The sequence below is a fragment of the Oryctolagus cuniculus genome, chromosome 1 (genome assembly GCF_964237555.1).
Source record: "Oryctolagus cuniculus chromosome 1, mOryCun1.1, whole genome shotgun sequence".
Classification (NCBI taxonomy): domain Eukaryota; kingdom Metazoa; phylum Chordata; class Mammalia; order Lagomorpha; family Leporidae; genus Oryctolagus; species Oryctolagus cuniculus.
The window spans coordinates 721,892-747,717 of record NC_091432.1 but is presented as its reverse complement, the minus strand read 5'-3'; the positions used below and the strand labels follow the sequence as shown (position 1 = coordinate 747,717).

General features: G+C 67.0%; 1 protein-coding gene across 5 annotated transcripts in view; it reads right to left on the bottom strand.

Annotated features, from left to right (window-relative positions):
- CARS1 (cysteinyl-tRNA synthetase 1) overlaps positions 1-25,499 on the bottom strand; it is a 36,918-nt gene extending 11,419 nt beyond the window's left edge. For 2 of the 5 annotated variants that reach the window (XR_011382309.1, XM_070057370.1), the window contains exons 1-13: positions 25,360-25,499; positions 21,209-21,457; positions 16,801-16,892; positions 15,313-15,401; positions 14,299-14,395; positions 13,132-13,230; positions 12,478-12,627; positions 5,763-5,903; positions 5,228-5,316; positions 4,540-4,661; positions 2,029-2,141; positions 1,028-1,156; positions 295-424 (exon numbers count right to left, since the gene is read on the bottom strand). Coding sequence is in view for 4 of the 5 variants with exons in the window: in XM_070057370.1 (XP_069913471.1) it covers positions 295-424; positions 1,028-1,156; positions 2,029-2,141; positions 4,540-4,661; positions 5,228-5,316; positions 5,763-5,903; positions 12,478-12,627; positions 13,132-13,230; positions 14,299-14,395; positions 15,313-15,401; positions 16,801-16,892; positions 21,209-21,457; positions 25,360-25,384 (1,525 nt within the window). In the remaining variant the exon portion in view is untranslated. The remainder of the gene's footprint in view (positions 1-294; positions 425-1,027; positions 1,157-2,028; positions 2,142-4,539; positions 4,662-5,227; positions 5,317-5,762; positions 5,904-12,477; positions 12,628-13,131; positions 13,231-14,298; positions 14,396-15,312; positions 15,402-16,800; positions 16,893-21,208; positions 21,458-25,359) is intronic. The other 3 variants (XM_070057311.1, XM_070057418.1, XM_070057448.1) reach the window with 3 other exon arrangements.
- Positions 25,500-25,826: the final 327 nt, after the last annotated feature.

Sequence of the window (25,826 nt, the reverse complement as noted above, 5' to 3'; positions counted from 1 at the left end):
GCCTCCTCACTCTCCGGCCCCTGTCCCGAGCCGCCGCGGCCTCCTCACTCTCCGGCCCCGGCCCCCGCCCCGAGCCCCCATGGCCTCCTCACTCTCCGGCCCCGAGCCTCTGCGGCCTCCTCACTCTCTGGGCCCCACCCCGAGCCGCCACGGCCTCCTCACTCTCTCGCCCCAGCCCCCACCCCAAGCCTCTGAGGCCTCCTCACTCTCCGGCCCCTGTCCCGAGCCGCCGCGGCCTCCTCGCTCTCCGCCCCGGCCCCCCAAGCTGCCGCGGCGCCGGGTGGGCCCGCTCACCTGAGTGCTTCTGCAAGGCGTCTTTAATGGTGATGAAATTCTTCAGGGATTTGGACATCTTGCAGCCCGCGATCGTCAGGTGGCCCGTGTGCAGGAAGTACCTGACCCAGCAGTCGTTTTCAAAGTAGGCCTGCAGGAGACGTGGGGAGGCTGCGGCCACCGCGGCACGAGGGCCACTGCCGGCTGGGCGTGGTGTGGGGGCACCGCACCCCCGCCTGCTGGCCTGCCAGGAGCTGCGCGCTGCCTGCGTGGGGCCGCCCCGGGCAGCGGACACGGCTGGCTCACACCGGCCTGTCTGCACCGTGGGAAACCAGAATTCCACCAACCCACCCAGAGGCAGGTGTCAGGTTCCATCAGGAAAGGCCGGGGCGAGGGGGTGGCGCTGTGACACAGCGGGTAAAGCTGCCACCTGCAGTGCCAGCATCCCATGAGCGCCAGTTCAAGTCCCGACTGCTCCACTTCCGATCCAGCTATGGCCTGGGAAAGCAGTAGAAGACGGCCCCAGTACTTGGGCCCCTGCCCCTGTGTAGGAGGCCTGGAGGAAGCTCCAGGCTCCTGGCTTCAGGTCGGCCCAGCTCCAGCTGTTGTGGCCATCTGGGAAGTGAACCAGCAGATGGAAGACCTCTCTCTCTGTCTTTCTGTAACTCTGATTAAATAAATAAATCTAAGAAAAAAAGAAAGGCCGGGGCTGGCTCTCGCCTGGCACTGTGGTGAACAGCATGCTCCCCCCTACCTCTGACTGTGCCAGCTCATTGTCGTGGTGGGGGAACCGCAGGTCGAACCCTCCTCCGTGAATGTCCATCGAAGCTCCCAGCAGGGTGCCCGCCATGGCGGAGCACTCGATGTGCCATCCTGGACGCCCCTGCAGAGACCCAAGCGGCCCGTGGTGACCTGCGTGGCTCACCAAGGCCTCCGCTGCTCCAAGGCAGGGACCTTAACCCCTGCGACCCAGGGCGGGAGTCTGGCCTGGGGGCTGGGCCGCCAGTGCCCACAGCAGCACATGGGCCGGCACCTGGCTCTGCTCCTCACCCCAGCTCTGCTAATGCAGACCTGGGAGGCAGCAGTGGTGGCCCCAGTGCCTGGGGTCCTGCCTCCTGGATTTGGTCCCAGCTGGGCCGCTGTGGGCATCTGGGGAGTGAATCAGCAGACAGGAGCTGTCTCTCTGCCTTTCAAATAAACTAAAAATCCCTCTGAACTGTATTGGAACAGGTGTTAAACTGCACAAGTGGAAAGCCTAAGGGATGGGGCCGGCACCTGTGGCCCCGGCATCCCTCACGGCACCGATTCGAGTCCCGGCTGCTCCACTTCCAATCCGGTCCCTGCTGATGCACCTGGGAAAGCAGCAGAAGACGGCCCCAGTGCCTGGCCCCTGCACCCGCGTGGGAGACCCAGAGGAAGCTCCTGGCTCCAGCATGGCCCAGCCCTGGCTGCTGCAGCCATTTGGGGAGTGCACCAGAGGGCAGAAGACCTACCTCTCTCTGTCATTCTGCCTTTCAACTCAATGACATACGTCTAAACAAACAGCAGAGAAGAACCCAAGGGGCACTCTCTCCCGTAAAGTTCAAAGCAGCCTCTGCTGCAGCCTGAGTCACTTCCAGAGCCCCCGCCCCCGCCCCAGGCACTGGCGATGGCACTGCTGTCCCAGGGAACAGCCGGCAACGCGGCCCGGAGGGCAGGCGAGCGCCAGAGGCCCCGGCTCTGCCAGGCAACGCCCTCAGGCCCGGTGCTGCTCACCTTGCCCCACGGGCACGGCCAGGATGGCTCCCCGGGCTTGGAGGCCTTCCACAGCGCGAAGTCGTTGGGAGAGCGCTTCTCTCTCAGGCAGTCTGCCGAGACGCTCAGGTCACCTGTGCGGGGGACAGGGACTCAGGACACCCAGCCCCAGCCTTGCACGCCAGCATGCGAGCGAGCCCTGGGAAGCCACACCCCCACCCTGGCCCCGTGGCCTCTTCCGGCTCTGCCAGGAGCCACAGTGTGCCGGGCGGGAGCGGGGGCAGCTCGCAGGGCCACGGCTCAGGGATCCCGGCTCACACAGAGGGACCCCTGAGGCTGCTCCAGGACGCACAAGGAGCTGAGCCGCGGGGAGAGCGGGCACTCAGCTCCTGTGGGCACGGGGCTGCTGGCCCCTGGCACCGGCTCTTACAGGAGCGAGACACACGGACACGAGACACCTGGCCCACGGCCCGCAGCCCGCGGGGTGCAAGGTGGGCAGAGCCCCTGCAAGGAACGTGGCGTCACCACAGGGAGTTTCTCTGGCAAGCAGGGGCCAGGACTGAGCCCAGCCCTGGCGGGCAGGGACCGCGGGCCTTTCCTGCGTGCTGGCGCCCCCTTGTGGGGAGCCCCGCGGCAGCAAGGGCCAAGCCACTGCCAGGGCCCCGGCTGTGGCCTCCAGGAAGCGCCGGGCTCCATCAAACCCAAGAGGACACTGGGAAACACAGGCGTGCACTGCCGTAGGACGCTCAGGCCAGGGAGTCGCCGTCGCCCTGGGCCCAGGAACATTACGGTATCACTTCCGTGCACTGGCCTGCAGGTTCGACGTGAGCACGGCTACGCACGAAGCTTCGTGCCCGATTTTTTTTAAACGTATTTTGCAAGAAGTTAGGACAAAGGCTCATCCCCCTTCTCCCACCCAGAGCCCCCGCGGCCACTGCCGATGCTCATGCCCACTTCAGACCACACGGCCCCTCCTCTCCTCTGGCCTCGTCGCTCCCCCGCCCCCACAGCTGTGCTCGGCTCAGCCCTGCCCGCCAGGTGCCTCCTGCCCGGCGGGAGCGCTCAGGGCCCGAGGCTGCGCCTGCCCGTGCCACCACCCGTCTGTGCCAGTTAGTGGCACAGCCACACAGCACCATGCTCCCCGGCTGCCCTGGGGGCGGGGTGGTCACATGGCGGGGGCAATGTCCCGCCCGCCTGCAGCTCTGCTGCCCGGCCACACCTGTCCTACAGGCAGTGGGCGAGCAAACGGGTCCCAGAGCACATGGCGTTTCAGAGCGAGAACAACGCAGCTGGGGCCAGGCAGCGAGGCGCTGGGGCTGTTCCTGCGGCCTTCAGAGCGGCCCCCTGCCCGGACCCCGAGGGCCCTCCCGCCCAGCCCCGCCTCGCCTGCCCTCTGCCCGGCTCTCGCCCTGCAGTGCCTGCTCTGTTCGCTAAGGGCTTTTAGAACAAGATCGCAAGTCATGCGCAGTTTGTGTCCTGATTTTTTTTTTTCTTTTAAATTTGAAAGGCAGGGAGAGAAATTGTCCACCTGCTGGTCACTCCCCAAGTCCTACGAGGCCAGGGGCCGGGAGCCAGCACGCTGGCGCGGGTACGGCTGCCCCAGCACCGACACCTGGCCCGGGTTTGCTGCGAGGCTGCGGGGAGCTGTCGGTTCTCTCTCCTGCCTCCGTGACGCGACAGCGCTCGGCCTCGTGAGCGCGTGCACTTCATCTCCTCTCCCCCCACCAGGCAGCTGCTGCTTGCCCAGCTCTGCTGACTGCACACTGGGCTCGTCAATCCTCGCTTCTTAACGACACACGAGTGCTGCGGCTGGCGCAAGGCGACCTCCCGGCTGGGTGCGCACTTGGCGGCGCCGTCCAGCTCTCTGCCCCGCGAGGGCGCGGCATGGGCACGGCAGAGGCTCCCCGCAGCGGACAGACCTGCAGCCCCACAGGCCCTAGGCGCACCCTCCCGCCCCAGGCAGTGCTCCGTGCGTGTCACACACACAGGACACTGTTTGGGACGCCCGAGTGCCGGCTCTGCTTCCAGCTCTGGCTGCCGCACTTCAGGCCCTGCGGGCCGGCAGCAGATGGTTCAGCCGGACCCTGCCACCCATGTGGGAGCCCAGATGCCTGCCGCCTGGCCCGGTCCTGACCGTGGCAGACGCCTGGGGAGACCGGCAGACAGCTCTCCGTCTGCACCGTCTCTCCCTGCGGCTCTGCCTTTCCTGTGCGGTAAATCCGACTCTGCTTCCTGGTAATGCGTCCTGAGAGGTGGCAGACGATGGCTCAGCCGCCCACGCAGGACACCCGACGGCGCGCTGGGCTCCTGGCTCTGGCCTGGCCCAGCCCCAGCCGTTGAGGCCATCTGGGGAGTGCACCAGCGGACACAGGCTCCGCGTGTCTCTGACTCTGCCTTTCAAGTAGATGAAAGGAAACCAACAGGAAAACAGCACAAAACCAAACAGCGAGCCTCACACTCGGCCACTCCCGAGGCCCCGCGGGCCAGCAGCGGCTCCGGGGACGCGTGGTTCGCGCGCGCGGCTTTTCTTACCTTCCCCTTCCTGAAGGGCCGCCTGGTCACCCACGGCTTCGGGCACCAGCTTCCCGTAGGAGTGTTTCTCACTGGAGGCAAACTTCGCTGTGTCGAAGTAGACGGAGCCGTTGGAAACATAGCTGGAAACCACGAAGAACGGGGACTCGTGGGACCGCGGGGACAGCCTGCGGAGCCCTCAGACCTCGGCCGCGCCCTGCTCTCGGCGGCGGCGGCAGCAGCACAGACAGCAGGGACCACCCAGCCTGACCGCCCCGCCTCTCTGAGTCTGTCCTCTGCCCCTGCATGGCCCAGCACAGCGTTACAAGCCTGCCGCTTACTTCTGCCCGGTCCCCTCTGGCCTTGGGCTTGCCCACACTGCACACTGGGCACACAGCCTTGTGCCACCCAGCAGATCTGCATCGAGGGGGAGGCCGCACCATCGGCCCAGGCCTGAGCTGCTCTGGGCAGCACGCACGGGGGGTCTGGTCACTGCAGCTCCTGCCTGCCTCATCCCCTGGCCGGGTGGCAGGGAGGCGGCCCCAGGCCCCCAAGCCTCACCGGGTGCTGTGCCCAAGCAGGGTCCAGCAAACAGGCGCTGAGAGCCACAGACGCTGGGCTGTGAGCCCTGCTGGAAACGCCAGCTGCAGAGACGCGCGGGCCGAGCGGCCGAGCCGGGAGCCTGAGGCCCGGGAGGCCCAGCACTCACCCATAGCCGTTGTCCACGATCTTCTGGACGAAGCTGATGATCTCCGGCACATACTCGCTCACCCGGGTTAAGACGTCTGGGGGGAGAACCTGTGGGTGGCGAGGCAATGTCCTGGGGGTTTCCCTCCGAAACCTGCGACCTCGGAACCACGCCGCAGGGAGCACCGACTCAGACAGCAGGAAGCCCCCGTGCCCCGTGGTCCTCGGGCGTCTCAGCCCTGCAGGCACCCGAGCCCCCGAGCCAGGTCCCCTGATGCCCGCCTCAGGGAACAGCCCCAGCCTCACAGCCGTCTCTCCCCTCTGCCCCACCAGAGGCCCCTGGGAACAGTAAGGACTGCGCCCTGTGGGAGCCCTGGGCCCCGAGCTTCTGGGCAGCCACACGGGCCAGGCGTGGAGACAACACAGGAAAAGCCTTCCTGCCTCGTGGCTCAGGCTCAGGGCGGACTGAGCCACTCCACTGAGCCGGCCAAGGGAAGCGGTGTAGCCCACCACAGGCCCCACGTCACCAGGGGCCGGGACCACGGCGAGGCACTCACGTTCAGGGCCTCCATGTCCTTGTGGAACTCCGCCTCCCAGAACCTGGGCAGCGTGGAGAAGATGGAGTTGTCAGTGACCTCACTGCCAAACCTGGCGTCCAGCCACTCGGAGAGCAGGTCCTTGGCTTCCTCCAGCAGCACCTAGAGAGAGAGGCAGACACCCGGGCATGGGCGCCGCGCCCCACGCCGGCACACCGAGCCCTAAGACGCGCAGCCAGACACGGGCGTGGGCGCCGCGCCCCACACCGGCACACTGAGCCCACAGACGTGCAGCCAGAGTCGCCAGCTCCCGGCTGGATGGCTACAGCCGCCTCCAGCCGGCGCTGTGGGTGTGACAGGCGTCCCCACGGAGCTCCCGCTGGAAGGCAGACGCCAGTCCCCCACCATGCACGGCGGCATCTGGGGCTCTGCGTGACCTGGAGCAGGGTCAGGGTCACAGCCCAAGGCCAGAGGTCCGAGGTGAGTCAGGGGACAGGGTGGCTGTGGCCGGAAACACGACAAACGCCCCACAATAAAACCTCCCAGGCTGGGACCCCCCCAAACATCCACGCACACACACTCCTACTCTGAGGGTGGGGAGCTCATGGCTCCTGGCTCCAGCCTGGCCCAGCCCTGCCATTGCAGCCATTTGGGGAGTGAACCAGTGGGTGGAAGATCTTGATCTATCATTCTGGCTTTCAAATTGAGAGAGAGAGGGAAGGAGAGGGAGGGAGAGGGAGGGAGAGGGAGGGAGAGGGAGGGAGGGAGGGAGGGAGACGCTCTAAAACCAAGGGGGACCCGAGGCTGCGAGCTGCATCCCCTGCACCCGCTCCCTGACCCCACCCCACAACGCAGGAAGAGCCTGGCAGACGCAGACCCGTCTGTCGTGGGTGTGGCAGCCCGCGGGACCACAGCAGACAAGTCTCCATCCTTCATCAGCGACCCTGACCCCAGAACAACAGAGCCACAGCCTCCTCTGCCGGGTGCTGCCCAAGCTGAGCACAAACCCACCTGCAGCCAGCCGCGGCCTCCACTCTGCAATAGGGAAGCCCCCGCGCCCTGCTCCAGGCCAGGGGGGAGGCGGGAGGAAGGCATGTGAGGTGCACGGCCCAGGGGCACAGCCGCTCAGACCAACCTGACCCAGAGGCGAGAGCCGGCATCCCCCCAACAGACCCAAGGCCACTCGCAGCAGCTCCTCTACCAGGAAAATCCTGCGACATACCCCAAGGGGGGAAAAGTGGCTCGAAGGCGCAGGGCAAGCTCCAGGAGACGTGGCAGGAGGCTGGGGGGCCCGGCGGGGTAAAGAGACCCCAGGACCGTGCCCAGTGCCCTGCTTCTGATCCGGCCCCCCTAAAGTGCTTGGGAAAGCAGCAGACGATGGCTCCAGTAACTGGGCCCCTGCACCCACGTGGACACCTGGATGGGGTTCCTGGTTCTGCTTTGGCCAGCTGATGTGGCCACTTGGGGAGTGAACCAGAGGATGGAAGATCTCTCCTTCTCTCTCCCTATCACTCTGCCTTTCAAATAATAAGTAAATAAATAAAAAAAAAAACTGATAACGCCCCTCACTGGGCTCCCAACAGAGACGGAGCAGGATGCTGGATTGGAAGCGGATCAGCTGGGACACAAACCGGCGCGCACCTGGGAAGCTGGCAGTGCAGGCAGCGGCTTCACCCGCTACGCCACAACACTGGCCCCGGAACAATTTCTTGACACATCTCCTGTGGGGAGCAACTCGGACTAGACTAAGTTACTGGAATTAAGACTTATTCTATGCATCTGCTCTCCCACAATATGGCGCTGGGAGAAGAGAAAACAGCTTCTACACAGCTGCCTCCAGTTCAACCAATAAACTGTAGGACCTGCTCCTGATTGGAGGAGAGCAGCGTACTCAGCGTGTGGGTAGCAGAGTTGGGATTGGTGGAAGAGGACTATAAAGGAGGAGAGAGACAACATGCAGGAGGAACATCTAAGAGGAACATCTGAGGGAACACCTGTGCAGCCCCCGAGAGAGCCGGCCGGCGGTGTGCCGCTCCCCCGCGGAAGTGGGGAATGTGGCAGGGGGAACCGCCCTTCCATGGAGGTGGAAGGGACAGTAGCCAACCCGGGAAGAACCAGCAGCAAACCCGGGGAGGGCCGAGCAGACCAAAGAACAGCGCAGGGTCCTGTGTCGTTTCTCCACGAAGACGGGGAGCGACATAATGGTGCCGTGACTCGGATATGAAGCCTAGGCAGGGCTTAGTGTCGTTCCTCCATGAAGAGGGGGAGCGACATAACGGTGCCGTGACTCGGATAGGAAACCTAGGCAGGGTTTAGTGTCGTTCCTCCACGAAGAGGGGGAGCGACAATCTCCCAAAACTTAGGAGACACAGCGAGCAGACACCTGCACAGCAGTCACGATGCTGCTCGGGGCAGCAGGCCCCGTGGCGTGGCTCGGGCGCCTGGGTCGAGGCCCAGCCACTGCACGTCTCTGCCCCAGCTTCCTGCTAACGCACCTGGACACACCTGATGACGACCCTCGAACTCAGGTTCCTGCCACCCAAGAGGTAAACCCAGGTGGAGCTCCCGGCTCCCGGCCTCGGGCTGGCCTGGCTCTGGCCACTGCAGGCACTTGGGGAGAGGCATGAAAGGTCCCTCGCTCTCTTCCTCTCTCTCTGCCTTTCCAGTGAAATGAAAATAGCAAAAACTTAAAGCAACAGCAATAGATCAAACACGCTGTATCTGTCAGGAGACGTCGCCGGCAGCCACTGGTGCTGGGGTCTCACAGCCCACGTCAGGGCCTGGCCTGAGTCCCAACTACTCTACTTCCAATCCGGCCCTCTGGGAGGCAGCCTGGGAGGCAGCGGGTGATGGCTCGAGTATGTGGGTCCCTGCCACTCACGTGAGACACGTGCAAGGAGCTCTGGGCTCCCGGCCTTGGCCTGGACCAGCCCTGGCTGCTGTGGGCATCTGGGGAGTGAACCAGCAGACAGAAGATTTCTGTCTCTTTCTCTCTGCCTTCCAAATAAAATGAAATAATTAAAAATAAATAAGCCGCAAATAAAAATCGAGTAGCTCCTAAGTCATCCCCTGAGGCCAGCATCACCCTCACAGCAAAACCAGAGACCCCAGCGAGAAAGCAACAGGTCAACACGAGCGGGAACCCGCAGCCGAGGACCAGCCCGGTGAGCCTGGCGACGCAGCGGGAACCGCCCAGGCCATGAGGCTGGTTCAACACGGGAGCATCCGCACACGGAGTCCGTGGCAGCCCCGTGAGCAGATGGCGGCAGGAAGACACCCGGCAGAGCCCAGCCTCTCCTACACAGGAGACGCTCTGAGTACAGCAGGCACGCGGGGACCTCCTCGGCCTGGTATTAGGGCGGTGACACGTGGCGCCCGCGAGGGCCAGGACCAGGCCAGGGCGAGCCCGCGCTTCCTCTCCCATCTGCAGGAAGCCGAGCAGCGCCGTGTTTAACCACGGATGCGCACCGTCTCCGCGGAAACCCCAGGGCGGACCAGCAGACTTCCAGACAAACAAGTCCGCGTGGCGCACAGGCTCACGTACCCCGAGCGCTTGCCTGTCGCACACCAGTGAACGGGCAGAATTCAAAGTTAACGTGATACCGGGGCCGGTGCTGAGCCACGGCCTCGGACGCCGGCATCCCACGTGAGCACAGGTTCAAGTCCTGCTGCTCCGCTTCTGGTCCAGCTCCCGGGAACGCTCCTAGGAAAGCAGTGGACGATGCCCACGTGCCTGGGCCCCTGCAGCCCCGCGGCAGACCCGGGAGAAGCTCCTGGCTCCCGGCGAAGATGAACACTGGGCAAACAAGCACACCAAAAGAAGGCCCACATCACGTGCCGTCAGGGGACGCAGGCGCAGACAGCCGGACACCACCAGGCGCTGTCACAGCGGCCGAAACGCCTACCGCACAACGCCGGCTGCACGCCGAGCATAGGAGCGCTCGCTGGCGGCTCGGCCGCTTCTCACGAGACCGCCCGGTCTGGCCCCGCCACCCGGCGACCACGCTGCTGGGCACCCACTCAGAGCTGAGAAGCCAGACCCAGGCAAAACCCCGCCCGGGGCGCTGACGGCAGCTTTCCCGCCGCTGCCAGGAAAGGAAGTGACCAAGGCGCCCTCCGGTGAGGGGATGGCGAGGACACCCGACAACGGGCGTGGAGCGGTGCCCGGCGCCAGAGAAACGAGCTCTTGGGCCCCGAACCACGCAGAGGCGACATGCCGCCTGCAGGCAGCCCGCCCCGGGGGACCCCAGCCGTCTCTGCTCCCGGCTCCCAGACCCCAGACCCCTAGCACCCTCCTGGGCGACAGGAGCATCCCTCGTCCTAATGAAGCAGCTCTCGGGCTCCCGGCAACCTCAGGATGGGGCTGGTTGCCCAGAGGGCCAGCCTAGGGATGAGAGTCAGAGTCCACAGCCCCACCCCAGCCTTCAGGGACAGGGAGGGGCCGAGAGTGGTGCTGATCACCTCCGCTCCTCGCCGTCACGTGTACCCGGGTGATAAAGACGCCATAAGCCATGAAGCCCCAAAGGGACAAGGTTCAGACTGCTGCATGGTGGACACCAGGGGGCGTCGGGCAGCCATGTGCCTGTGGGTGCAGAGGCGCCACCGCCTCCCTCACCGCGCAGACCCCTGCTCACGCCACTCACGACCCTCGAGGGGCCTGCGGACCTCACCGTGAGCCACAGAACCCCAGCCCTGAGGCGTGGCGTCTGGCACAGCACCAGGAGGCCTGCAGCCCATGCTGCGTCCCGGGTCCAAGCCCAGCTTCCCGCCAACGCGCACCCCGGCGGGGCGGCGGGCCGCGGCTTCACGTAGACTGCCGCCGCCTGCCGAGGGCACGCGGGCGATAAACCCCGAGATGGAAGGCCGTGTGCCTTTCAGACGACCAAACACGTGACAGCGTCTGCGAACCTCTAGAAGAACACAGGAGTGCATTTACATCGGCGTGGGGCAGACTCAAGGCACAGAGCACTCCCCAGGACAGAAGCAGACGGCGGCTCTGCGCTGGAATCCAGCACCTCATTCTGAGAAAGCGGACCGGGCAGCGCAAACCAGCCGGGAGACCAGCCGGGAGGGGCGGCTGCCGCGGCTGGGCCCCAGAGGGGGAGACGGGCACACCCAGAGCACTGGCTCGCCGCCGCCCGCTCCCTTCACGGTCATCAGGAGAGCCTGGCGCTGCCATGTGGGGGTACACGCACAGTCGGGACGCCCGGACGGCTCGAGCAAGAGCGACACTTGCAGGGACGCGCACCTGAAGCTGCCGGCCGAGAAAGGCCTGCGGCAGGGTGGCCCCGGCACCTGGGCGCTGTGCCAGCTCTTCTCCTGGGAGCTGAAGTGCCCCTGGCGACCCCAGGCAGGACACCCCCTGGCAGCTGTGACCACGCGACCCCGGGCAGGACACCCCCTGACAGCTGTGACCACGCGACCCCAGGCAGGACACCCCCTGGCAGCTGTGACCACGCGACCCCGGGCAGGACACCCCCCTGCTGGCTGAGACCGCGCGACCCCGGGCAGGACACCCCCTGGCAGCTGTGCCCACGCGACCCCAGGCAGGACACCCCCCGGTGGCTGGGTCCTTCCTGCAAGAGAGCTTCAGACACCTGTGTGTGCATCTGGAAGGCTCCCCCTCCATGTGTCCCTGCTGTGTCACTGTGCCGAGTCCTGTGAGTGCTTCCAGAGAATCCCAGACACAAAGGCCACACGGACACGGTCACTCGGCTGTGCCCTGAATCCCAGGTGCCCAGCCTGAAGAACCCTTACAAATGTGACTCCTCAGCTCACAGCTCATCATTCGCATTAAGGGAACACAACCACAGCCACAGGGTAGCGGCTCCGCCCATCTGGGTGGAAAAGACGGAGCCCTGGTACGCAGGGGTGGGGGTGGCTTTGTGGTACAGACACCGTGGGACCAACACCAGCTCGCCAGAAGGCTAAAAACAGAATTGCCGGGGCTGGGGCTGTGGTGCAGTCCGTTAAGCCACCGCTGTGACGCCGGCCTCCCATGCTGCAGCGTCAGTGCCGGAGAAGGTTCTAGAAACGCACAATGGGGACGGCCACACAGCAGTATGAACGTGCTTAATGCTGCCAGACCCTGCACGTAAACAAACAGCTACGATGGCAAATTGTACACGCGTTTTACCACGGTTTTAAAAGAAAGGCTCTCAGTGGAACGCCGGGAGACAGAGAGCCCAGGGGTCAGGACAGCAGACCCACGGCACGGCCCCAGGCAGGCAGGCAGGCGGGCGGACGGCACCTGTGCACCTGTGCTCTGAGGGGGGCAGGCCTGCAGGCCGTGCGCACAACTCCCGTCACGCCCCACCACCTGCGTCTGCCGGGGACGCCCGGGGAGGGAGACGGGGAAGCGGGCCTCAGGGGAGGACAGAGGTGCCCTGCCTGCCCCTGCTGGCCCTGCAGCCTCCCTCAACAGCGGGGCACCCGGCACCAGACGGGAGCTGGGGGAGGGCGCGGGAGGCCTTTCCAGCCACACTTTCTGCTCCCGTCTCTGGCGCCTCCCTCTCTACTGCACAGCCCTGGGGGGACCCCCACCGAAGGCCACGCCCCCGTCCCAAAGGCACGGCCTGCCTGTGTGCTGGAAGTGAGGGAGGGGCCCCGGGGGCAGGAGCAGGACTCCCGGGGACCCCACGTCTCACTGCGGTGGGACCCAGCTCTGCCACGTGGCCGTGGCGGGCTCGGGGCAGTTTGGAGTGCAGACCCGTCCCGCGGCCGACGCGGCGCTCACCTGCACGCAGCTCTGGACTTCCTCCTCGGCCAGCCGGGCCTCCAGCGCCCTCTCCAGCGGCTCTGTGGCACGCCTCACCGCCTGCTGAGTCCGCTCCAGCATCTGCCTCTTTTCCGGATCCACGGTCTCGCTCAGCTTCACAGAAAACGGCTGCAACCGCGAGGAGACAAAGCTAGCACCGACCGTGCAGCTGGCCCGAGCTCGCACAGCTGTCCCGGCGGGAGCCGCACTGGGTTTTCCCACTGCCCCGGCCCTAGAGAAGCTGCGCCAGTGGCTTGGACTCAAGCCCCTCCCCCCAGGTGACTGGCAGGGCAGTCAGCCTCTGCGAGCCTCGGTCCTCCCGTGCAGGGCGGGTCCCGGGCCGGCCCTGCCGGGGAGGCCTTGTGAGCTGCAAGCTCACTGGACGGCCCAGCGAGGGCTGAAGGCAGTGCAGCGGCTCACTCTGGCCACGGTGCGCGGCACAGGACGCTTGTCAGCAAGAACACGCTACTCTAGAGACACCCTCTCGCAGGCCGGGGCCACACCTCTGCAGACTTCCGCGCACCGACGGAAGTGGCCTGCGCACTGGACGCGTGGTAAAGGCCACGACACACAGCACTGGGGGACGGGGACAGGCAAAGGGCACGGAGCCCAAGCAGCCGGCCAGGGGCCCACCTCCAGGGCGGCGTGGACGTCGTGCAGCAACTGCGCCGCCGGCGGCCTCCTGTCCCGGTACTGCTGGAACAGGTGGTTCTGCCGGGCCCTCCTGATGATCTGCAGGGAGAGGGGGCACCATCCAGGATGACGGGGAGGCGGGGCTCCACCCTCCCCAGCCACCCTCATGCCCGGGATAGCAGGGGGGTCCCCACACACACGAGGTGTCGTCACCACGAACAGCGCCCTCCCTGACACCACCAAGCAGGGCCGAGGTCTTCCGTGAGCTTCCGGACACTTAAGCCCCAGGCCCAGCTCCCGCCCAGAGCCACCCTGCTGGGGCGCCGCGACACCCCACCTGCCCGGCCCTGACGCCAGCTTTGCACAGATGTTGGTGTTCCACCCCCACCAAGACCCCGCCAGGCCGAGACCCTTCCTCCGAGTCCGATCCTTCACGCCCCCACCGACCTCGAAGACCCCCTTACCTCGTCACGCCCCCACCGACCTCGAAGACCCCCTTACCTCGTCACGCCCCCACCGACCTCGAAGACCCCCTTACCTCGTCACGCCCCCACCGACCTCGAAGACCCCCTTACCTCGTCACGCCCCCACCGACCTCAAAGACCCACTTACCTCGTCACGCCCCCACCGACCTCGAAGACCCCCTTACCTCGTCACGCCCCCACCGACCTCGAAGACCCCCTTACCTCGTCACGCCCCCACCGACCTCGAAGACCCCCTTACCTCGTCACGCCCCCACCGACCTCGAAGACCCCCTTACCTCATCACGCCCCCACCGACCTCGAAGACCCCCTTACCTCATCACGCCCCCACCGACCTCGAAGACCCCCTTACCTCGTCACGCCCCCACCGACCTCGAAGACCCCCTTACCTCGTCACGCCCCCACCGACCTCGAAGACCCCCTTACCTCGTCACGCCCCCACCGACCTCAAAGACCCACTTACCTCGTCACGCCCCCACCGACCTCGAAGACCCCCTTACCTCGTCACGCCCCCACCGACCTCGAAGACCCCCTTACCTCGTCACGCCCCCACCGACCTCGAAGACCCCCTTACCTCGTCACGCCCCCACCGACCTCGAAGACCCCCTTACCTCGTCACGCCCCCACCGACCTCGAAGACCCCCTTACCTCGTCACGCCCCCACCGACCTCGAAGACCCCCTTACCTTGTCGTCGATGTCGGTGATGTTCATGCAGTAGAAGACGTCAAACTTGAAGTAATCCCTCAACACTCTCCTCAAGATGTCAAAAGAGATGTAGGACCTGGGACAATGGGAAAACAGCGTCTCCCAGGGGCATGCGTGGACGCGACCCGAACACCGGAGCCCCCAGTGCCCCACATCCCAGCTCTGTGAGGGCCAGCGACTGGACTCCGTGAAACTGTCTCATGGGGCCGGCGCCATGCGCAGCAGGTTCACCCTCTGCCTGTGTGCTGGCATCCCACGTGGGCGCCGGTTCTAGTCCGGCTGCTCCTCTTCCCATCCAGCTCCCTGCTGTGGCCTGGGAAGCAGTGGAGGATGGCCCGAGTGCTTGGGCCCTGCACCCATGCGGGAGACCTGGAAGAAGCTCCTGGCTCCTGCTTGGTGTAGCTCTAGCCGTTGCGGCCATTTGGGGAGTGAACCAGAGGAAGGAAGACCTTTCTCTCTGTCTCTTCCTCACACTGTCTGAAACTCTACCTCTCAAATACATAAATAAAATCTTTAAAGAAAGACACTGCCTCACACGTGGGAAGTCACCGGCAGCTACACACGTGTGGCGTGTGGGAAGCACATTCATCACACGTCCATGGTCCCAGTGCCAAGTGCTTCCCTGCTGCGGGCCTGATCCCCAATCCAAACCCGAGCCCCTCCGAGCCCCGGGTGCAGCCACGGGCAGTGTGCGCTGCGGCCCTCCCCCCACGCCACGGCCACCCGCTGTGGGGCTCGTGGCCGGGACGCAGCACCCGGCACCCCGCTGCCCTCCCCCGGCCTGGGGGGGGGCGTCTGGCTGCAACCCAGGACCTCAGCGTTTCTCTTTTTGGTTACCATTCCATTTGTGGAATTAAAACTTTTTCATCTTAAACACAGAAGAAAACTCCCGGGTCTCCCAACTTCCCCGCAACCCTCAGGTCCCCGGGGCAGAGCCACGTGGCCCCGCCGGCCTCTGCCCGTGCTGCAGCAGCCGCGACCCTGCGGGCCTACCTGGCGTGCCCCATGTGCGAGGCGTCGTACACGGTCGGCCCGCAGCAGTACCAGGACACCTTCCTCCCATCTTGAGGCACAAACACTTCCTGTGCGGGGTGAAGGGGGGTCACGGCAGGGGAGAGCGGCACTGCCCGGGGCCCCCAGCGGCCCCCAGAGGCACGGGGGTCGGCAGGAGCCACAGGCCTCGAGCGCGTCACCACGCGGGCCTCCACTCCCACACCCCAGGCCGCTCTGCACTTCCTGGTGACGCAAACCCCGGCTCCAGTGCCTGGGTCCCTGCCGGCCACACTGGGAGACCAGGATGGAGCTCCAGGCTCCCTGGCCCAGCCCTGGCTGTCGCAGGCGCTCGAGTGACCCAGCGGATGGAAGACTCACTGCCCGTCACTCGCTCTCTTTTAAAAGATTTATTTTATTTATTTGAGAGGCAAAGTTATAGAAAGAGGTCTTCCATCCACTGGTTCACTCCCCAAATGGCCACAACGCCCAGAGCAGAGCCGATCCGAAGCCAGGAGCCAGGAGCTCCATCCAGGTCTCCACGTGGGTGCAGGGCCCAAGGACCTGGGCCACCTGCTGCTGCTTTCCCAGTGCATCAGCAGGGAGCCAGACCAGAAGCGGAGCAGCCGGGACTCGAACCGGCACCCACACGGGATGCTGGCTCTGCAGGCTGGGGCTTTAACCCCCTGCGCCACAGCGCCAGCCCCGTCTATCTTTTTTCTTTTTTTTTTTTTAAATTTTTTTTTTTTTTTTTTGACAGGCAGAGTGGACAGTGAGAGAGAGAGACAGAGAGAAAGGTCTTCCTTTGCCGTTGGTTCACCCTCCAATGGCCGCCGCACCGCGCTGATCCGATGGCAGGAGCCAGGAGCCAGGAGCCAGGTGCTTCTCCTGGTCTCCCGTGGGGTGCAGTGCCCAAGCACTTGGGCCATCCTCCACTGCACTCCCTGGCCACAGCAGAGAGCTGGCCTGGAAGAGGGGCAACCGGGACAGAATCCGGTGCCCTGACCGGGACTACAACCCGGTGTGCCGGCGCCGCTAGGCGGAGGATTAGCCTAGTGAGCCGCGGCGCCGGCAAGCCCCGTCTCTTTCAAATGCAATGAAAAGGAACTGAAAGGCAAACTTGAAAAGTCCCAACAGTGTCGCTGCCCACAGCCCCTCCCAGGGACAAGGCCAGGGGCGGGAGCTCTCCTCCCTGCACGCCTCCTGTGCGCAGATCCCAGGTCCCAGCAGCCCGCAGCGCTTTCTCAAAGCTCTGGAGCCCTGGCGCCCTGGAGCCCCGGCCACAGCCTGCTCAGCCAGGACCCAGCCGTGTGGGCTGCGTCAGCCACACTGCCCGGGCCCGTGCGTGCCTGCCCCCAGCCTTTCCGCTCGGGCAGAGCCGAGATGCTGCTCAGGCCAACCCATTCCCCGGGGCCCCGGGTGCCAGAGGGCCGCACGACTGAGGGAGCCGGGGGTGGCGCGCACGCGCCCGCGGCCCGCTCGCCGGCCTACCTTGCTGCGGGTGAGGCTGTTGTACAGGCGCAGCTGGCACGGCGCTGTCCCGGCAGGAGGAGACCACGGAGGCTGCACCCGGCGGCCCTTACCTGGGGGCACAGGGAGTCTGTGAGGTCACGTGAGCTGCACCCCATCTCGAGCCCCCTCAGCAAGGCGACTGCTCATCTTCTCATGAACAAAGAACTTATCTGAGAGGCAGACAAAGGGCTGGAGCAGGAGCTGCGAGCTCAACCGGCCTCCTACTCAGGCGTCAAAACCCCACCACCGTGCTGCCTTCCAGGGACCCCACCACCGCGCTGCCTCCCAGGGACCCCACCACCGCGCTGCCTCCCAGGGACCCCACCACCGCGCTGCCTCCCAGGGACCCCACCACCGCGCTGCCTCCCAGGGACCCCACCACCGCGCTGCCTCCCAGGGACCCCACCACCGCGCTGCCTCCCAGGGACCGCATCAGCAGGAGGCTGCAGTCAGCACCCGGGGACCCGACAGCCACTCGGGAACTTCTGTTTTAACGAAATCAGCGCCAAGGCAGGCCGAGCAGAGCGGCTCCCGCCAGCCACCCACACCAGCCCAGCTGGGGCAGGAAGACGGCCCTGCTCGTCCAGAGCACGCTCCACTGTCCCCCCACATCCTCCCACCGCCGTGCTGCCCCTGGCCTGTGGGTCAGGCTCACTGACCCCGACAGTCCGTGCATGGCGACCTGGGGCACCCTCCTCCCCTCCCCCAGCCGTGGCCACCCAGCCCTCCACACCTCTGTCCTCTGTGGAGTGCAGGGGGCTGGCTCCTGGAGTGGGTCCCCTCAGCCCGGCCGACACTGACCCATACGCTGCAGCCCCCGGTCTTAGCCACATCGCTTCTTCCCGCCTTCAGAAACAGCCCTGAGGGCCCCCACGTCCCACTTGGGTCCTCCCTGGCTGGGGCAGCCCCTGCCCAGGCCACCACGGGGCACTGTGTGCCCCCAGCAGGTGGCCGGGGCCAGGCTGCCCAGCCATGCCCAGACTCTATCCCGCTGAAGCAGGCAGGCTTCCAGCTGAGCTGTCCTCACAGGACAGACAGGATGGACAGGGCGCGACTCCACGGTGAGGCAGCTCCTGCGCCCGTGTGGGAGACAGGGAAGCGTGGCTCCCTGGGTCCACACCAAGGGCACACCTGTGTGCAAGGCCCTCGCTGCAGCCACCACAGTACACACCCGATGTGCCTCGACCCCAGCACAGCGCCTGCCGAGCCACATGGAACGCCCTGCCCGCGGCCCTGTCTGCCCGTCTTCACGGCCAGACACCTCGCTTCCTGTCCCTCTGCCTCCACCTGTGTAGGGGAGGCTCCGTCCTCAGGGGACATCCTGACTGGGAGCCACTGAAGCCTCACTCAAACACAGTGGCCAGCATTTATTTCATTCCTACCAAGCACACCCGGAGAGCCGCGTGGAGCCAGCCCTGGGTGCTGGCCGTTCCCGGGGGCCCAGACGGAGGGTGATGGTAACCAATGGTTAGGAGGTAAGAAAGTTAGGAGGGCGGGGAGGGGGAGGGGAAGCCACACACGTGGGCCAGCCGGGGCCGAAGCAGCACCTTCCCCCGGACGCTCCCACGCGGCCATAGACCCTGATGCAGGGAAAACCCCAACTCCGCGGCAAAGCACGAGCCCGGCCCCAGCATCCCAGACGAACGCCACCTCGGGTCCCGGCCGCTCCACTCTGACCCGGCCCAAGTACTTGGACCCCTGCCGCTCTGGGTGGGAGACCCAGACGAAGTTCCAGGCTGCTGGCTTTGGCCCGGCCCTGGCCAGGGCAGTCACGTGGGCGTGCCCCAGCGGGGACGCCCGCTCGCTCGCTCGCTCGCTCGCTCTGCCTCCAGGACTAGGAAGTCTCCAGGAGGGCGATGCTCCTTCTGCCCGTGATCCATCCAGTCCTCGGCAGAATCCCAGAACACCCGACACGAAGCTGTGGCTGCTGCCCTGGCGGGCTGACGGCCCAGGGCTCGGGGCCTCAGGCCCCCCAGGATGCCTGCAGCACCCTAAGTTTCGGGGAAGTCCAGGGCCCTCAAACTCAGACGGCACCGAGGGGACAACTGGAGCTATCGCTCGGCTCCTCCCCTCCCTCGGGTTCCCAGCTCACTTCAGCGAGTGTCTCCCACCCTCCGCCATCTCCTCTCACTCAGCAGGGGCTCCGCACCCCTCCCTGCCTGGGCACGGGGACACCCGACAGGCTGTGCCCTGCCGGGGACACCCCTTCACGACAGGGATGGGGAGACAGAAGAGAAACGGGTGGAGACAGACACAGGAGGTGTGGACCCAGGGGCGCTCACCTGGCCCGGCCAGGCCCGCAAGGAGCTGCCTGCACATCCCTGCAGGCGAGGCCTCGGCCCCCTTCCTGGGGGGCCGGAGGGGCAGGCGGGGAGGCGCGGGGGTGGAAAGAGGAACCGATCGCAGGCCAGGCAGAGCCCAGGCGCTCAGAAGGGGCCCGGCTGCACAGGGCTGGGCCAAGGGTGAAGCAGAGCCACGTGCGACGTCCCAACTTCGCTGTCTGAGGGTCCCTGGGGCCTTGGGGCAGGGTGGGAGACAGGTGTAGCCAGGGTGGGATGGCGGCAGGGGCAGGCGCTACTCCCCATTCACAGGCGGTGAAGGTGGGCACTGCAGGCAGCGTGGGGGCTGGAACCCGGATGAGACTCGAGAGGCAGCCCAGACCCACACAGTGAGGACAGGGGACTCCGAGGGCCTGGGACCCACCCACGGCCACCAGAGGTTGAGTGGCAGTCCTGAGCACCAGTCCACTCTGCCTAGAGCCCCAGTCCGCCGTGCGCCTGGCTGGAGGGCCGCCCACCTAATGCTCGTCACTCCTGGCTACACGTGGGCTCCAGTGGCCTGGTTGGCAGCCTGAGAACCAGGGAACTCAGGGAGGAGCTGGGCTGACCCTGCTGGTGCCACCCGTGGTCTACCACTCTGCCTGCCCCTGAGTGCGTGTAGGAGCCCGGGCCGTGGCAGCGTGGCCCTGCTGGGGCGGCTGTCCTGGGCCCTGCCTGCCCGCCCGAGTGCGTGTGGGAGCCCGGGCCGTGGCCGCGTGGCCCTGCTGGGGTGGCCATCCTAGGCCCTGCCCGCCCCTGAGTGCATGTGGGAGCCCGGCCCATGGCCACGTGGCCCTGCTGGGGCGGCCGTCCTGGGCCCTGTCCGCCCCTGAGTGTGTGTGGGAGCCCAGGCCATAGCTGCATGGCCCTGTTGGGGCGGCCGTTCTGGGCCCTGCCTGCCTGCCCCTGAGTGCGTGTGGGAGCCGCATGGCCCTGCTGGGGCAGCTGTCCTGGGCCCTGTCCGCCCCTGAGTTGTGTGTAGGAGCCCGGGCCGTGGCCGCGCGGCCCTGCTGGGGCGGCCATCCTGGGCCCTGCCTGCCTGCCCCTGAGTGTGTGGGAGCCCGGGCCGTGGCTGCGTGGCCCTGCTGGGGCAGCCGTTCTGGGCCCTGCCTGCCTGCCCCTGAGTGTGTGTGGGAGCCTGGGCCGTGGCCGCGTGGCCCTGCTGGGGCGGCCGTCCTGGGCCCTGCCTGCCCCTGAGTGTGTGTGGGAGCCCAGGCCATGGCTGCATGGCCCTGCTGGGGCGGCTGTCCTGGGCCCTGCCCGCCCCTGAGTTGTGTGTAGGAGCCCGGGCCGTGGCCGCGTGGCCCTGCTGGGGCGGCCATCCTGGGCCCTGCCTGCCTGCCCCTGAGTGTGTGTGGGAGCCCGGGCCGTGGCTGCATGGCCCTGCTGGGGCGGCCGTCCTGGGCTCTGCAACGGAGCCCTCCTCTACCTCACGCCGCACGGTTCTCGCCCGGGGAGGGGCTCAGGCCCACTGGCCGTGCCTCAGTCAGGGCTGTCACAGGTGGGAATGCCGCTGGGGGAGGGGTGCTTGCTGCAGGGTCACCCAGAAACCAAACGCCTCCAACCCCAGGAGCCTCGACGCCACACCTGCCCCAGTCCAAGGGGACCTAGTGGAGGCCTGGAGACACTTGCAAGTCCTGGGAGCCCCAGGAGGCCTTCTGGCCTGGGAGTGGGGGCAGAAGAGGCCAGGCAGCCTGCCCCACACATGGAGGGCGCGCGCCCACAGCCTGCAGCTGCCGGGGGAGGGGCACCCAGGAGGCTGTGAGCGCCGGGGCTGTCCACAGTGCTCCGGAGACACCACAGCAGGCCGTGTGGGAGCTGCTGCTTCCCACTTACAGAGCTCCACGCCGACCCGATTACCAGCACCACGCCCGGTCTGGGGCAGAAACGCCCCGCAGCCTTGCGTCAGGCAGAGCCAGGCCTGGCGCCCGCCGACAGCCCCCGCACCCGGCCACCCGTGACGACGGGCACACGGAGTTCCCAAGATGCAGCTCCACAGGGCGAAGCCGCCCCGGCCTCGGCCCGCGCTGGGGGGGAGGTCTGGACGGCAGGAGGCCGCTGCTACTCACTTGCGTGGAGCCCACAGGGCTGGCCTTTGTCCCGGGGGTCACCCAGGATCGCTTCTATGTGCCTGAACCACCGAGCCACGTGGAAGAGCCCCGGGTCGGCGGGCGGGGCCGAGAGCTGCCTGAACAGGTCCACGTCTGCCTGGGACAGCGAGTGCCCCTGGACATAGCTACGCGTGCTGAGGTGCTCGTTCAGGGCCCGCGCCCGGGCTGCCTCGTCCCTAATGCTCAGGAGGCACCTGTAGGCGAGAGCTGCAAAGACAGAGGGGACAGGGCGTCAGGCGGGAGAGCGCGGGCGGGGTGGCACGTGGTGGAGCCGCGCAGAGGCGGCGAGAGCGCCGAGCCCCTGAGCCGCGCACGTTAGCGTGGTTGACTGCATGCTGCGTGAACGGCGCCTCAACCTTGAAAACCTCAAAACCAAGACCAAGGCCAACCCCTTTTCTGCAGTGGCGCTGGGAGGTGAGGGGTCGGCACAGGCCGAGGCTGTCCACGCCCCAGAGATGGCCAGACTCTCCCACTGCCTCCGGAGGCTCAGGGACGCATCCCAGCCTGGCCGAAAAGCTCCGGTACCGGACCCCTTCCCCGGCGCGTCCACCACGAGGGGCAAGCTGTGAATGTGGGCCTCCCCCGCCCTGCAGGGGGAAGACACAGTCCAGCGCCCCGCACTGTCCCTCTCCCCCACGGTCACTGCCACCCATCCCACCCAGACCTCTCCTCGCCAATTCGGGAACGCCCCGAACACAGCCGTGTCGGCAGGGATGGGCCCTCCTGGCGCCCTCGGCCAGCTCCTCCCCTGCCTTCCACGCTGCCCGCACCCAGCCCCAGGCCGGTCCTGGTACCCGATCTTTGCCTGTGCGGCTGCAGAGCCCCCGAGTGGGGAGAAACGTCCCGAACTCTCAGGGTGGGTGCTGTGCTGGGGAAGGCTGAGCGGCGGCCGGGGGCTGAGACACCTGGCTCCACTCCTCCACACAGCCCGGGGGCCGCAGGGCTTCGGCGCACCCACCCTGAGCCTGACTCAACCCCTCACACCCTGTGACCCCCAGGGTCAGACTGTCTGGCTTCAAAGGGACCTAGCGCCCCCGGCTTCTCCCAACACCTGGCAGGTGGCCTCGGAGGCGAGGCCGGTGTCTGCTGAAGCTTTCCCGGGCCCCCGACGTCCCTGAGCAGGTGAGGTCACCCTTGAGACCCAGCGGGGCTGTTCCAGCACTGCCGGGATTCCTGCAGAGCCAACCCCCAGGCACCCACGCGCAGGCGCGGATCTCGGCCTGGCCTCCGCCTGCACGGCGCCCTCACAGCTGGGGCCACACTACCTCGTGGCTCAGGCCATCAACCAGAGGCTGCCTCCCCCGACCGGTCGAGGCTGACGAGGTGGAGAGACGCTCGGGAGACACAGCGTCCTGAACCCCAACAGCCAGGACACGCAGGGGCTCCCGCACTGGAAGGGACCCGGGGACCTGATGGGCGGGGAAGCAGGTGCCGCATTTCCCGAGTCTCTGGGAAGCTGGTGCTATTTTTATCGTGCGGGGAACACATAAAAAGTTCTAATGACCACGCCGGCTTCAAAGTGCCAGGAGGGAGAGGAAGGAGCTGTGTCGCTGGGGGCGGGCCCAGCACGCCGTGGCCCGCATCCCTGTGTAGGACTCCCGCTCGTAAACCGCCTGGCTCACAGCCGGCACTGCTGGGTCACTCCAGGGGCTCCCTGCTCACACAGGTGCCTGGGGCGCCGTCTGGAGTGGCCAAGCCCTTCCAAAGGGGACAAGACCGGCTGGGGAAGCGCAGGTGGCCGCAGGCTTCTGGGAGACGGAGGCGGTCATTTGGATAATTGTGGTAGCAGCACTGACGTGTCTGGAGGAAACACATCAAACGGCCAGCTTTCAAGTGGTCACAGGCTCAGGCCAGAGCTGGGCCCGACCCCCAGGGGGAGGGCAGGTAGCAGGAGCACCCCCAGGGCACGCAGTCCCTCCCAGGACCCTCGTCCGACCCCCAGGGTGAGGGGAGGTGGCAGCAGCACAAACAGCGCACACCCCCTCCTGGGACCCTCGCCGGACCCCCAGGGGGAGGGAGATGGCAGGAGCACACCCAGAGCACACCCCCTCCCGGGACCCTCACCCGACCCCCAGGGTGTGAGACCCCGCTCACCGTGGAGCCCCCACTCTGTCCCCCTGCTCTGCCGGTGGGGGAAGTGCAGGCTGGACAGCGCTTACTGCAGCCACACACGCGCCTCAGCAGGACCACCTTCCCAGGCCTCTGCACCTGCATCTGCTCATTTATTTTTAAAAAGGCGTCCGTATCTGAAGGCAGACTGACACCGGGAGAGATCCCCCATGCTCTGGCTCACCCCCTACATGCCTGCAGCAGCCAGGCCGGGCCAGCCAGAGCCAGTCTGGACTCCCGGGTCTCCCAGGGGCGTGGCAGGACACGGGCACTTGGGCCATCATCCACTGCCTCCCGGGTTGCATTAGCAGGGCGCTGTGTTGCCGGCAAGGCAGGACTGAATCCCAGGCACGCCAGACGGACGCGGGCAGCCGAACGCCCGCCCTGCACCGGCCGCCCCGCCACTCACAGGCCCCCCGACCCCTGCCAGAGTCTTCAAGCCCCGTGCGAGCGCCTGCTGAAGCACAGCCCTTCTAGCAGACCTGTGGGCCCCCGCGTGGGGGGCTGCACCCCTCCCCTGGGCTCTGTCCACTGAGCCCGCTCAGGCGGAGGTCCCACTAGCGTCCCTGCTGAGGTGCCCGGCGCACAGCCCCGTCCCGCACACGCCCCTCTGCTCCTCGGGCCCCACGCGCCCTGTGCCGGCTCCCACTCACCCCGCACGGCCCTCAGGAAGGGGCCTGCAGCGCTCACCCACGGAGCTGGTGGGGACAGCCCTGGGGCCCTGCTCTCAGCCCCTGGGAGGCCACGCTGCCCACTCCCCGGAGGCCGGAGCCTCCTGGCACAGGCCGGGCACCGCAGTCCCCCGAGCACCACCACCGACTGGTTAGCAGCACCCGCTTTCCTTCGACCCAGGGGACGAGCGGCCGTGCGCAGGGGGCACCCGTGCTCCGCACACATGGGCCCCATCTCGCTGGCGGGAGCCCAGGCAACAGCAGCTTTGTCCTCCTGCTTGGGAACTGGCGCTGTCTGGGTCATTCCGAACGGAACCACCCAGGGCACCCACGCCGGGGGCAGGGGCCCCGCTGCAGCCCAACTCCCCGGCTGGGAGACACAGCAGCGCCCACTGCAAAGGGCCACTCGGGGCCCCAAAGCAGGGCCTGGCAGACTCGCTCCACTGAACCGCGTGGAAACGTGAGCCAGCCGCCGCCGCGCCCCAGCCTGCAGGGTCCCAGGGGCTCCCCACTGGAGAGGCGGTGGACCCCGGGAGACCCCGGGGCAGACACACGCGCTCCGAGTCAGGACATGGAAGACGCGGCCGGAGATCTGGGAGCGCAGGGGTTTCCTGAACTCAACCTTGGGGACGACAAAGCCAGAAACTGGAGGCCAGAGAGAAGCCTCGGGGCACCCATCCTGCTCCTCAGAGAGCGGCCTCTGGTCCCGCACCGGGACGATCAGGGAGAGCGAGCTCACACGCGTGTGCACGCGTGTACGTGTGTGCACGCGCGTGTGTGCGAGCAAAGGAAGGGGAGGCGGGCGCGGCGCGGCGCAACAGGAGCACTGGCTGGAGCCGCGGCCCCGGGGGCTTCGGACTCAGACCCTGCTCACCCCGGCGCACGGCAGCGCTCCGAGAGCGAGGCCATGCCCACCAGACTGAGCGCCCAGCAGTCTCGAACAGAACAAGCCCCTTCGGCGTTACATCCAGCGGAGCCGGAAACGCAGGCATCCCGGGCGGGGGCCCCCGGCCGCAGGCGGCCACGGCGCTGGAATCCGCGCGCACGGGCCGGGCCGGGGCCGCCGCTGTCACCTGGGCGCCGGGGCCGGGGGCGGGCCTGCTGCGGCTGCTCCCCGGAGTCCGCCGCGCGGGAACACACGCTCCCCTCTGGCCCTCGAGTCTGCCCGGCGCGGCTCCAGCCGCCTCGTGCGGGAACGTCCAGGGGAGGCGGCGGGTCCTCGCGGCGCCGGCGGGAGCCCCTCACAGCTCGGCCTCACGCCGCAAGCCAGCCCCGCAGCCGGGGCGTCGACGTCCCCGGCCCCCAGCCCGGCTCGGCTCCGCCACTCACCCTGCTCCCCGGAGGAACCTGCCATCGCCAGAGACCCGACGCGCAGCCCGCCGGACACTTCCCAGAAGCTGATGCAACCACCGCCCCGGAAGTCCCGCCCCACGCCGAGCCCGCCTTCCGGGACACGCCCAGTCGCTAGGCAACCGTCGCGGGAATCGGACGCCGCCGGCGCAGGGGACGCCGGGAGTTGTAGTTTTTACTCCTCATCGCCTCCCGGGTGCCCCGGGACCCCGCACTACGGGTCGGGACGCGGAGGCCAGGCCCCGGAAGAGCCCGGGCACGGTGACACCGGCACGGAGGACGCACCGCGTCAGGGGCGGCGGCCCAGGTTGGGGGGACCTTTGGGCAGAACGCAGCCAGAGCGGGCTTGGGGGGCGCCGGGCAGCAGCGGAGTGCAGGCTTTCTCGAAGCATCTTGGAAGCCGCGGGGGCTTCCTCCCACAGCCGCGCTCCCGAAGGCTGCCTGGT